The sequence below is a fragment of the Pholis gunnellus genome (genome assembly GCF_910591455.1).
Source record: "Pholis gunnellus genome assembly, chromosome: 9".
NCBI lineage: Eukaryota > Metazoa > Chordata > Actinopteri > Perciformes > Pholidae > Pholis > Pholis gunnellus.
The window spans coordinates 19,021,681-19,035,559 of NC_136535.1; the positions used below are offsets into that span (position 1 = coordinate 19,021,681).

General features: G+C 45.2%; 1 protein-coding gene across 1 annotated transcript in view; it reads right to left on the reverse strand.

Annotated features, from left to right (window-relative positions):
• mecom (MDS1 and EVI1 complex locus) overlaps positions 1-13,879 on the reverse strand; it is a gene marked incomplete at both ends in the record, with an annotated part of 127,450 nt that overhangs the window by 11,903 nt on the left and 101,668 nt on the right. The window contains 7 exons of the mRNA XM_079165846.1: positions 113-1,505; positions 4,620-4,800; positions 4,928-5,075; positions 5,238-5,349; positions 5,948-6,061; positions 6,173-6,275; positions 13,390-13,524. Of these exons, the coding sequence (XP_079021972.1) occupies positions 113-1,505; positions 4,620-4,800; positions 4,928-5,075; positions 5,238-5,349; positions 5,948-6,061; positions 6,173-6,275; positions 13,390-13,524 (2,186 nt within the window). The remainder of the gene's footprint in view (positions 1-112; positions 1,506-4,619; positions 4,801-4,927; positions 5,076-5,237; positions 5,350-5,947; positions 6,062-6,172; positions 6,276-13,389; positions 13,525-13,879) is intronic.

Here is a 13,879-nt window from a genome sequence, read left to right on the forward strand (position 1 = left end):
AAAACAGTTTTGGCAGTATGAAAAGACGTTTGCATAATACAATGTGTAACATCAGTCCAAGTAGGCTAGTGACTTTAATTCTGGTGAAGTACACTACCGGGACTAACAATACCTGTAGATGGGGTCCATGAAGAAAGGGGTCGGCCTGGCATGCTGTAAAGAGGTGTCAGCTTTTGGGATTTCCACCACTGCTTTCTCCTCCTCAAAGCCCAGGTTGTTCTTGGACTCCTCCTCTCTTGCATTGCCTCCACGGCCCCTAGCCCCCAGGCTCAGGTCTAGCGGCTGATCCTGCCCAGTGGAGTGGGAGGTGCCTGGTTTAGAGGGGGCAAATGTGGCAGACTTCTCCATCTTCCGCTTAGTAGTGAGGTCAAATGGTGACTGGGTTGAAGATTTGCCCTGTGCCTTCTTGCAGTCATCTGCTGGAGACTGTGGCTCGCCTTTCAGGCCTGGAGGTCTGAGGTCTCTTTCTGGAAAAGGGTAAACTGGAGGAGAGAAAGCTGGGAAGAAAGGCAGTGGGAACATGGAGGGGTAGGGCAGAGCCCCGACCTTCTTGTCCTGCATGCCAACCAGCCCTGTGGAGCCAAAGTACTTCTCAGCAATGGAGGCAATGGCCTTAATAGAGTCATTGACAGCCCCTGTTACGGCTGTGTGCTCGTCCAGCGAGGATGGGATGAGGGATGGGCCTGGAAAGTCTTTAGCAGCACTGCTGTCTGTCAGGCTGGGGCTCTGGGGGGCTCCTTCACTTGCCTTCCTCTTGGGGCCTTTGCCATTTTCTCGAGCAGCCCCCCTTTCCCTCTCACTGTCCATGTCACTCTCCAACTCTGAGCCCGATGTGCTCTCCAGATCACTTCCGCTGGGCGTGCTTACATCGTCCAGGTCGCTGCTCTCGGACTGGTCACTCTGCTTGTTCCGCTGCTTTGTGGAGGACGAGGAGCTCTGGGTGTGGAGCTCTGCACCTGGCATCTGGTTGCCAGGTGCACCACTATCTTTACGTAGGGCCTTGAGGAGCTCTCGGGACTCCTGAAGCCCAGGGCTTGGTGGCATCAGTGGACTCTTACTCAGCTCTGCACCAGGCCCAGTGAGAGGTGCATGGGTTGGTTGTCTGATAGGAGAGGAGGCAGGGATGAGCGGGGGCCGGTGGTAGAGTCCAGAGGGGAAGAGGCCAGGGAAGCTAAAGGGAAATCCTGGAGCAGCAGGGAAGGTAAGCCCGCCATGGTGGCGACTGGCCCCAAAGTAATCAGCCAGCCCAGCAGCGCTGTGGCCCATCACCAGAGCTGATTTGTCCAAGCCAGGGGCACCGGGGAGTGGCATACCCTGGGCAAACAATCCCCCTGCTGTGAAATGATTTTTCCCCTCACAGAAGCGCCGGTGCTTGTTGAGGGAGGATGTGGTGCTGAACATCTGCCCACAATCCTTGCACTTGATCTGTGTGCGGCAGTCTGCATGCATGCGTTTATGGCGGCACAGGTTAGAGAACTGGGTGTAGGACTTGTGGCATACCTCGCCTGCAGGGACACAGAGACAGATAAAGAACAAGTATCAGTACACACCGAACCCCCCCCCCTCCCACATACACACACAAAATAACATCACATGATATGACATCTCTATTTAACAAGCTTCAGGCTGGCTGAGGCTATAAGGCAGAGGAAGTACAACATGAGTGATTTGCTCATATTCCCATTATTACTCTGACAACAGTTTCCAGCAAAATAAGGAGGAGAGGTGTGTCCAGATCCTGGCATTGTAAGGGAATATGTTTGGTTGACGGTGTGAGTCAGTTGCTGCCACTCATCACCTGCACATCAAACCAAATTCCCAGGCATCTCCAGCCCCATTGTCTTCCCAGGGACGCTCCCAGGGAGTCCGTAAACAATCACACAGACAAAGACGCACACACAGACACACCGACGTGCAGGCACATTCACAAAATATTCACACAGCACAGACATAGAGATACACACACACACACACACACACATGCACACATACACACACACACACACATTCTCAGCCGCATGCAGTACAATGGCTCTATTTTAAGTTTGTGAAGGAAGCAGAGTTGAATGAATCCTATCCTGCAGTCCGGTTCCCAGGGACAGGTCTCACGTCCTCTACTGCCCCTCTTCCCTCTTCCCCCTCCGGGCCTCTCTGTCACCCCTCTCAGCCCCCTCACCTAGTCCCGTTAGCTGGGTCCCTGTCGTCCAGCGCTAAGTGACCTTCCCACAGTCAACCCCTGTATGCCTGGCTGTCCTTCTGTCTGACCCTGGATGACATACAGTGGCAACACCCGGCCCTGAGAAAAAACCTCACTGTCTGACATTATCTATCGCCATTATTAGTCTGTCAACATTATCTATTACCAATGGATTATTTGTTCAAATTTACAAAGGGAATAGTAGCCAAGTACTTATTGTTTTCCCATGCTCTTTTCTCTCGCTATTCTAATAAAAGTCAAGAATGCAGTTTATGAGAGGGGGAAGATGTTCCTCTTTGTTGGCCCCCACCTCAGGATATTTAGCAAATCAGCTCCACTACAGCGAACGTTTGGATAAAACTTTGATCATCCGACAAGCAGTTAGAGGCAGCTCAGGATGATTGATTTTGCTCACATTGTTACGAGATCTTCAAAACAGGGGATAAGGAAGTGGTTCGGCGCACACTGTGATTACACTTCTGCATACTTTGGATGCCCTCCAGCCACAAGGTGCACAAGAGGCAAATTAAGGAGATGGAGAGGAAGAGCGGGAACAAGTATTGTGGAAACCGATTTAAATAAACACCACAGAGGAACGCCAAATGGGAATCCTCGAGCCAAGAGTGTATGTAATGTTCTAAAAAAAAGTCTGTTTTAATGAATAGACCCAGGAAACTAAGTTGAAATTAAGTGTATTTGTGGCTTGGCTGTGGCGGATACAATCAGGGTAGAAAGGTAGTTTTGAAAACATCTGGGGAAACAAAATGAAGAGTGCATGATTCCTTTGATATTGCAGATGTTGTTTCCTCTCGGGAAGCTGTCCATGTGTCTTGCAACACAGATGAAGAACTTTGGAAACTATCTGAATACTTTTCAATTAATTACAATTAATCTGTTTGAGCTCGGGCTGTAGACGTTTCCAGTGAGGTAGGTAGTATGTCTACTTCAAATGTGAGCTATACATGATGTGCTAAACAAAATACCGTAGCGTCGACAAAATTAATTCATAATTTATAATAGCAAATAAGTAGTTATTAAATCTTGAGTATAGCCACATGACCTGCGAAAACGACAGGAAAAAGCCCTGCACCATAAATCATGTAGTTGTGACATTTACAGACTAACAACACACGCGCATGACACACGCGTATTCATCAGCTCTTAATAAACTGAAACTAAATATTATAAAAACATTCCTGAGAGAAGAGCGGTGGCTAGCTAAGTATCGTAAAGGAATAACCCTGCAGGCCTGAGTTCTTTACTTGCATACAGAAGCTCTGAGACACACACACACACACACACACACACACACACACACACACACACACACACACACACACACACACACACACACACACACACACACACACACACACACACACACACACACACACACATCCTTGACACATTGGGTGCGCTTACATACAAACAGAATTACGATACAGTACAACACTGTCCAAAACACGTACATGCCCTACAAGAGAACACGCACAAACAAACACATTGGATGCACTCATGGTCTCTCCCAGGCAGACGTCATGTTTGAGGCTGCTCTGCCTTTTTTACACAGCCATTAGTTGTTTTTAAACCTGCATATTTTCTGCTGATTACAGCAAATGGACTCCTATTCAGACAGAGCACAGGGAAGAGGGCTTTACATGTGGTTGCTATTTGTGAGGAATGGTGCATGTGGCGGAGGGAGAGAGGAGAAGAGTGGGGAGTCAGAGGTCTGCAGTGGAGATGCAGTGATTCCGGCCCATATACATATGTGTGAGTGTGTTAATGTGTGTTTGTTTGAGGAGGAGAAAGAGGGGTTGATTTGTGAAGGGGCAGGGAAAGAGAGACGGGGCAAAGGGTGAAGGTCATAATGCTTTAGGGGATGGGTATCAGATCTGCGTAGTGAGGTGGCGAAAATGTGAAAGGTCAAAATGTGTTTTAGTCTTGCAGGAGTTAGCGTTTACTGAGGAGTGGGGACAAAAAGTGTGTGTGTGTGTGTGTGTGTGTGTGTGTGTGTGTGTGTGTGTGTGTGTGTGTGAGAGAGAAAGCAGCGTTAGCTGTAGCGTCAACGTCAGGTGGGTCACTGTGAGAGGCCGCGACAAGGTTAGACCAAGAGGGATTGAGTCAAATGACATGCTAGTTTAAATGCTGTTATCACCATATCAGCACTGCGTGAGAGTGCTGACGCAGATAGAAATGACTCTTGTCTTAAAAGAAATGGTACTGCCACTCTAAACACAGCTACTATATAACCCCATGTGTAATCCCTGTAGAACATGAACAACGATTGACTCTTGAGAAGAAGCTGAGGAAGGACAAAAAGGTATTTTTGCAATTACATCTCATTGTTTTCTATTGAAGGCAAGTCACAAGCATATTGTTATCATTATTATGATGATTATTATAACGTACTGAGGAGACTTACATAGGTAGGGTCTTAGTGACTTACACATGAAGGGCTTGACACTGCTGTGGATGTGCTTATGCTGCTTGAGGCCTGAAGACGTTGCGAACGTCTTGCCGCAGTCAGCGCAGGCGTGGGCCCGCGCCCCGACGTGCTGTGAGCGGATGTGCCTCTGTAGGTTACTGGGGTCTGTGAACACCTGCTGGGGAAAGGAACCGCACAGACACACGGGGGAGTTACTATCTTCTTCTTTAAATAGGAGAGCGATAAAAATCTCCAATTAAAAAAAAAAAAAGAGGTACTTCCCCCTCCAAAAGTCATCACTCTACCTTTGAGCAGTTTTCACATTCATAGTGCTTGCCACTGTCGTGCGACATCTGATGTCGGATAAGGTTGGATTTCCAGTTAAAGGCCTTGGGACACTGGTCACACTTATATTCCCTCTCCTCCGAGTGGGACAGAGTGTGGGCCTCCATACTGCAGGAAGCACAAACAAAAATGAGGATTTAGAAATTTGTCTTGTATCATATGGCTGTCTGACCGCTCCAGTTCTCCATGTGTATTGATGGAGATGACAATCAGACAAAAAATCTCCCTAAATAGATGTATGTGTTTTGAGTGTGTCAGCTATTGACTTACCTCTGGACATCGGGGAAGACCTGGTCACACTCCTTACACTCCTGTAGACCGTGGGACATGAGGAGGGGTCGCAAATCTTGAGGTTCCTGGGCCTGCAGGTCACTGTCCCCTCCTATCAGACAAGATAAAGGAACGCAAGAATACAGTTAAAAATAAATATTATGTTTGTGGGTTTAACTACAATTTGTATATCAGAAGTATTTCAAAACTGCAAGTTAACTTAAAATGTAAACTACGTGTGGGGTATGTTTGCAGTCTATGTCATTCCATTACATAGATCATAAGGGGGAAATATCATGATTTTATTGTCGCAGGCCCTGGTCAGTTAGTCTGTGGTCCAGTATGATAGAAGTTGCACTGAATCTCTTGTTACTACATCACAACATACAGTTTGAAGTCTAAAGTTTTGGACAAGTAATGTAGGACAAATATGTTCTTCAGTGCATTAACTGTCGTCATTTTGTGTCAGTGGTCTCAGATGAAAACAACGTTCTAAATAAAACACAATTTATGCCAGTTGGTAGACTCTTTTTTCCTGTGTCATTGTTGTATGAGCTCATTGTCAGAGGCTCGGGAGGGAAACAGAGCCCCTTACATCATTAGTGTCATATTCTCCCAGTTCAGCTACACATCCGTCTTGTCACTCTCCAGTATCCAGTGTTGACAATGGTGTGAAAATAGCCCACCTATTTAAGAATAAAAAGTCACACCTGGGTTAAGGAAGGAGGAGGGGGGCATCCCACACGGCTGCTTCTGGTGGTCCAGCAGCTGGTTACGGGACTCAAAGTGCTGGTCACAGTCCTCACAGCGGTACTGCCTCTCCTCTGCAGGGATGGGAGAGAGGAGGATTAGCATATTATGCATTTAAGTGAGGTGTATGTGTTGGTCAGGTTTTCGCAATGGACAGAAATGGGTTTTTTTTGTGCGGTACAGACCATGAATATCAGGAGCCATGATGTCACATGAATACTCTTCAGCCTTCATGAAAAGTAGCAGCTCCTCACCGGGGAAGATCTCACTGGTGACTTTGTAGAAGATCTGCAACACACACACACACAAAGAGATTATGATTTAAATGGTGCTCTTATATCACAGTTTAATTAGTAAAACAAACAGCACAGATCAACACATTTATTTTAAACCAGCAGAGGTCACTTGGAGTAGCTCCTGGTACTATATAAACATGCACACACACACACACACACACACACATCGGTGAATCTGCTTCACAATGCTTATCATATATGTACCACCACCACATACACACACACACACACAAACACACACAGGATAAATATGAATGGAAATATACACTCTCATGAGCTTGTAATAATCATGTCAGACGTCTTCATGAAAAAGAGGAAGCACAAACCATACAGTAGAATATATATATATATACTGTCTCAGTATACACTCACACAAAAACTGGATCCTACAGAAATGCCTGTAGTAAGCAAATAAACAAATTCATTCTGCTAATTGAGTATTTCAGTGATGGATGGAACTTCCAAACAGCAAGATAAATGAACGAACACCACTTCTAGGTGCTCATTTAAGAAGCACATTTCCACCAAAAGCCACTTATTTTAAAAGCTTCAGCATTTCTATAAAAAAATACTAAAGGTGCTGTTTACATTACAGCTAAGGTACATACTGATTAATTGTGAAACTGTGTATTCAAAGAGGGTCAGTCATTTTAAAGAAACAGCTGAGAGACCCTGGGACTGTGGTGCTTCCCATGGACACACAATAGCCTTTCTCTGTGAAACAATCCAACATGGCGTTATTTTTGGCACGCTTTGGAGGTCTAACATATTACCTTCCTCTGTCGTGTCGACGTGACAATGATGATGGGGGGATTTATTAGAAAGGCAGGGGGGAGGGGGAGCTTCTGGGAAGGCACGGGTCACAGGTACACCGCTTATGAGCAGAATTCCTGGCGAGCACTGCGAGGAGACTAAAGCCACACTGGCTCCGCAGAGAGTCATGATAAATATCTTGGTCACAATAAAGGATCAGGATGTATTCTGTCGACTGCGCTATAATTGTTTGTGTCATTGTTCTAACTTCTGGAACATGATATAATACAAAGTATGACATCCATTCCATACTTTTACAGGCTCCACTGTGACTCACTGAAGCACAGGAAGTTCCTCGACTGAGAGTCACTTGGGGAGCTCAAGTGAGTGAAAAGGCAACGTCTGACCAAGGCAGCGAGGTCTTGCATGTCAATAACTGAGGAGTGATTGGGGCGCAGTAACCGATGTAGCTTTGTGGTAGCATGAAAGTATGATTTAAAGTCAGGCATTAAAAAATCTAAGCAGCCAAGAAAGTTAGTGGGAGGGTGGCAGGCACTACACGTCTGACTCCCATTACAGGGCTTAACCAGAGTCATTACAGTTATCCAGACCAGGAGAGACAAATTACACATCCACCACCGAATGCAATGTAAAGACAAATACTCTTGTTTTCATTTTTGCAGCATTTTTTTTTCAAATATTTTCAATTGAATCAGTTTAACCGTTCCAGAGAGAACTAGTTTGCCAACTTTTTTGGGGGCATTTTTGATGTCTGGTTGCTGCAAACCCCATTGTTTCTAAGAAAGAATAAAGGGAACTGAACTGTGAGGGTTCCGGACAGAAGCTTTAATCCCTGACATACCCTACTCTAACCTCTGTCTACACCATAAACACACACATGCTTGAACGTGGATGGAACTTCATACATGCACGCATACACAAACAGACACACTCCTTCCTGTGCCCGTCACCTTTGTAAGGCCACACAAATATTGTGATTTAGAAACAATAAAGCAACAGTTCAAACAGACGTGCGAGTCTGCAGGGATTCCGCTCTGAGAGACTGATACCGAGAACAAGGAGAGCTCTTTGGAAAGCTACCAGGGTGCGGACCCGAGGCCTCGGAACATAAAAATTAATGGACACTGTCAAACCACTTCGTCCATGAAATCAAGAGTAAAGGTCGTGGTAAAGAGCAACTAGTAGCCTATCATTTCAGCATGTTTTACATATAATTAGGCAATTAAGAAACACATAGTGAGGAGGACAGAAGACCCAGGTGAGTCTTTCAAACAAGAAGCAAACATTCACTTTGCAAGCCTGACCTCTGACCTCCCTCTTTTTAGGGATCAACGAACATTTTTGGAGCTCTATTTCTCTGTGCTCGCTGCACATGATGATGTGTTTTGGGGTAGCGTAAGTGCACACACGAGCAGGCACAGGAGGGCGATTACGAATATGAGGGGAATTCCCCCGACAGCTCCACCCCTTCCCTGAGGGCCGCCGCAGATAAACAGTGAAAACTCACACAAACAACAAAAAAGAAAAAGAGGCAGCAACCCACTGAAGAACAGACGAGGCAGCGCTTGATTCCTTAGCATGTAATGGACACACACCAACAAACACAAACACACACACACACACACAGATGGCCAGCAGCTTAACAGCGGCTTAAAATAACAGGTTATTCTGTAGAAAAGATAGCCAGGGTGTCTGAGTTCACACTGACAAAGCAAGCAGCCTCAGCATCAAGACCGTTTTTTACTTGTACGGGAGAGAAAAAAAACCACAGAAGAAATTATTTGTGAAAAAAATTCAAAACATTTCTCCTTTGGAAATAAACATAGATCCCACTAATGCAAAAGCGTTCCTCTGCTCTGCGCGGACTGCAGCAGTAGCCAGGGAAAGTAAGCTCTTGTACATGTTGATCAATTATTTTCCATCTATCTATATCTATGCATCATTTCTCCTTACGTTTGTGCATTTATCCATTCACGCTACTTATCTCTCTCTCTTTCGCCCACTCCGTCTGTCAAAGGTTACAACCACAAGAGGATCAAAGGCTATAATCGGACTACTTCATTACCTTGACGCGATTAGTCATTAGCAGAGTAAACACAGTCACATTTTCCCCGGTCACACCCCGTTGGCCGACTCCTCGCTCACACAGAGCTCATTCGACAGGTATGCCATTCAGTGACGTTGCTGTCCTGCTACAAGGAAGTCTCAGTCTGGGTGCTGCTGCTCTTAGTGCAATAAAACCCTTTAAATCTCAAGCTGCATTAACATCTAAAAGCTATGGAAGAAGGAAGATACAGCAGACCCTCAACCAAGCACTTCCACTATTCATCATTTCCAGCAAAAATAAATCACAAAGTATCATCAAATTTAGGAAGAATACTTATTACATTGGGTACTTGCGCTTGCCCAGCAGTAGCACATAACAACAACAACAGTGCATGTCCACACGGGATGCAACCTTCCTGCGGCTATCAGGGTCATGCAACATGTACAGCACGTTTGGCAGCCACCATCACTTGGCATCGAAACAAAACCATTTCGTGACTGAGATAGAAATAAAGAGAACGAGCACACAATGTGCAGCTGGTTCCAGCAAATTGGATGAACATGTAAGGGAGCCAACATGGCTATATTCATCCTAGATCGAGTCAGCTGTGGTAAAGTGACCTCGTGAAGAAGCAGAAACTTCGTCAGGTGGAAACTCTGCATCTTAAAAATGACTTTTTTTTAGGCCTTCGGGCCTTTTTTTGGTCCCCTAAGACCTCAATAAGTAGCATCTTGTTTAAATGATCTGCGTTGGATTTGCAACGTTGTTCCAAGTTTCTACATGTGCAATTTGAAATCTTTTTTTTTTTACAATGAACTCTTTTTCAAAACCCAATACATCTCAAGCAGTTATCTCAGTGAGTTACAGTCCCTTCATGATTTCACCGCCAGTGTATTAACACAGTGAATGACTGTCTGTGTTTTGCTAATATGCCCCTCAGCCACTTCATCCCACTCAATACTGAGTGAGAATCAATAGAGCGAATGAGATTAACGCTCATATCCCTGTGCACTGTCTTATGAAAGGCTCTTCAGGGCCTCGTTGGATGCTGTTAATTACACTTTTAATCCATTTTCCTTTCAATTGAATCTGTGGAGTGAGGAGCGCAGTGGAGGGGTTTTCCAGCCCTAATTGCCCTAATTATCTTAACGACAAAACATGCCGATCGTGGAGGGATCTATGCAAGAAGTGCTCAGGCTGCGTTGTTCAGCTGAGCGAATTAGCAAACAAATGAGGATATCAGGGGAGCTTGTGGCAGCGACGGTCAAAGGCTAAAGTTGGACACAAACAGCAGGTCGCAGGCAGTTAAAAGACTTAACGATTACAAATTAGCTTAGCCAAGATTCTTTGTCATTAATTCATTTTTCTCTGAATACTGTTAAAGAATTTTGCATATCAACAATAATAACTAATTGTATAATTCTTCTAAATTCTCCTTCTGAGCTTTTTGTATTTGTAAAGGACTCAATTCAAACTTTTGCACGATAAATTAATTACAGGTTTCAGTGTGACTCACAAACTGCGACACCTGCCATCTCCTTCCTCTCCTGTTACTTTCCACTCTGCAGTGTCAAATATGTAAAGCAATAAAACACAAAGGTGATACAAATAAAGGCTGTCCTTGTTATAATATAGTGAAAATACTGAATGTGCAGCTACTTCTAATATGAGAGAAAACAAATGTAATCTGTAACTTAAGTCCCATTAAATTCAAACAGCTGGACATCTACAGTGATGCAATGTTTCAGAGCTATTCAAATCGCTCTCCAAATAACTGTTTTTAAATTCTTAATTTTTATTTTCCCTTTGGAACGAGAGAATCAATATGTGAGAAATGATGGCCACAGAGAAGATTCCAAGACTGGATATCAGTTTCAGTTGTTGAAAATTGATTCCATGTGCTAATTTTACCAATAACTTCTGACTTTCTTTTTGTTAATATTTGAAAATCCGTTGAAGATGTTCACTGCAGATGCTTTCACAACATAGACCTGTTATGCCATTATAGTAGAGCTGAATTACGAGAGAGAAAGAGAGAGGGAAAGGAGAAGAGATATTCCAAACTGTTCCTCCAGTAAGACATAACAGGCATTTTCCTCACTCTCTCTCTTCTCACTCATTCATTCCCCTCTCACACTCCCTCACCCTCCTGAGATTGGTCATAAAGTTTTATGATAAACAGAACTGGGTCAGGAATAAGAAGACAGAGGCCAGTTCTGCTCTCACGCTGGCAGGGCTAAATTGGGAGAGAACCAGGACCAAATGACGAGCAGCACACCTGGAAATTGCTGTCGTTGTGTGACATTGTCCTAAAATAATTCATGCAACAAGTCATTTCTACTGACGGCGCGGAGTGAGAAGCGTTGGCTAAATTTGGTTCTGAGGGAGGATTTTACGGAGCAAGTAATATGTAAGCCCTGGGTAGCTCGGCCTGTGAAAATCTGGTGATGGTACGCGTTGTGCGGCGGCTGCGTAATATGTGGTTTCAGGCTGGTTTTAGACTCAGCACTTCTCTGTGGCAGTAAAAACCTGGAATCAGGTACTGTGTTTTAACATTTCCAGCTCGGAATGAGGAGCATGGGGAGTCATCTGAACCGCAATGAACAATTCACAGTCCCGCAAAGCGTGCGCACGCACACACACACACACACACACACACACACTAAAGTTCACACATGCATACATGTAGAAACACAGGCAGTTACAGGTGTGTGCACACACTCCAGAGACACAATGAAACACTTCACACACTCAAAACAATTCAATGCACACATAAAAGCTCTCGTAAGCACACGCACACACGCACGCACACACACACACACACACACACACACACACACACACACACACACACACGCTATCAAAAACTGACAGCCGCTTTACAAGACCACCCCCTTCAGTCTATTCATTTTTAAAACATACAGACAGGCATTGTGAGGTCGCTACAGTGTTTTCAAAAAACACCAATGTCGGCCGGAAGGCTTAAAGACGGCACATTGTGCTGTGTTGTGACAGTGTGTAATACTTAACAATCACCTCATCATAGCCATGTCCGTGACCTGTCGGAGCCTTACACAGCCACCCGAGCAGAACCACAGTGTTGACAGCGAGTCACACCTCGCGGAGAGGGCGGCATAGAAAAGCCCTCTCTGCCTGTTTGTCTCTCTGTCTCCTTTAAAAGAGAGTGGGTAAGTACTCCTGGAAAGCTCCTCTTCTTCTTCTTCTTCTTCGCCTCTCCCCCATTTCCAATACTGTTCATGAAAAGAGCGCGGGCTATCCACTCTCTCAACCTCTTCCTTCCTTACTGCGCAGGAGGATGACATGTGGAGGAAGAGTGGGAGATTTGTTCCTCAGAAGCTCTGAGTTTCTCCCTTTAGAAGATTTCCAAATGATTTCAGGGTCATAAATATGTTACTGTCACGTACTTTGGACTGAAAATTCAACGGGCGACGCTCAACAAGTAATCTATGGTGGACCACCAGTGAGAAGTGATGACAAGTGTGCATGCTAGATTATGTTTTTTTATTCGGGTCAAGCCATGGTATGCTCCATACACATGTCAAATCTAGTTTAGCCTCTTGTCTTCCTGCCTTGCAGCAGGTTTCTGTGCCGAAGAGGACTTGGGATTACCGAGGTGAACAGGCCCCCATGTGCACAGCACGCACCTCCCTGTGCAGCCAGGTGAGCAGCGAGAAAAGGACTGTGACATTCCTGGCATGTCTAAGAGTTTATATCGCAAGAGTGACCGGGAAGTGTGTGGAACTATCATCTCGGCGTGCAGCCTCTGATCCTGCCCTGTGGTCCTCGCACGGCAGAAGCCAGAGTACAATTACAAAAAGAAAACACACACACACACAGATAGCAAAGAGTCTCTGCGGTTCAGCGTGGGGGAGAGCTGTGTGTGTGTGTGTGTGTGTGTGTGTGAGTTAGAACTGAAGGCAGGGTGGGCCAGCCGCTCATGGGACTATCTGTCTTGGATCACAATAATACCTTTTAACACAACAGCACGCAGACAGGACAACCATCGGAAAATAAAAGGGAAGCCTTCTGGCATCAGAGCTGTTTTTTTTTTTAAAAAGCAGATCTGAATGACTTTCAGTTGCACTTGATTCATCCAGCCAGACAGCAAGATTCAGGCACATCACCATGTGAGAGTTTTGAAATCAAGACATGTTCTTGTTTTTTTCTCGCTCTCTTTTTTTTCTTCTTCTTTTCTTCAGATCATATTCATCTTGTATTTTGTTGAGGTTGTTCAGCCAAGCAGGCTGCGAGTGTGTCCACATACCTGATCACCTATCTGGCACGCTGTCAGGTTATGCTGCTTGGCCGCAGGGGCAAACTGGATGTGCTTCAGCCAGCTCCCGATATCTGGCTTGCTGGCATCCACGCAGAATTTTACATGGCCTGACCCGTCCAAGATCTGCAGAGAGAGAGAGAGAGAGAGAGAGAGAGAGAGAGAGAGAGAGAGAGAGAGAGAGAGAGAGAGAGGGAGGGAGAGAGAGAGCGAGAGAGGGAGAGGGAGAGAGAAATCAGACTTTGATCAGTATCAGTCCAGGTTACTGTGTCCAAACACTGACTAACCACATACCTCCCACAGAGAAATAAGACTCAAATGTTAGGAGCTGGTCTGTGGTGCAACACACACACACACACACACACACACACACACACACAAACACACACACACACACACACACACACACACACACACACACACACACACACACACACACATCATTTTGGTACAGTACAAGGAAAGTCTATTTTAATTATCT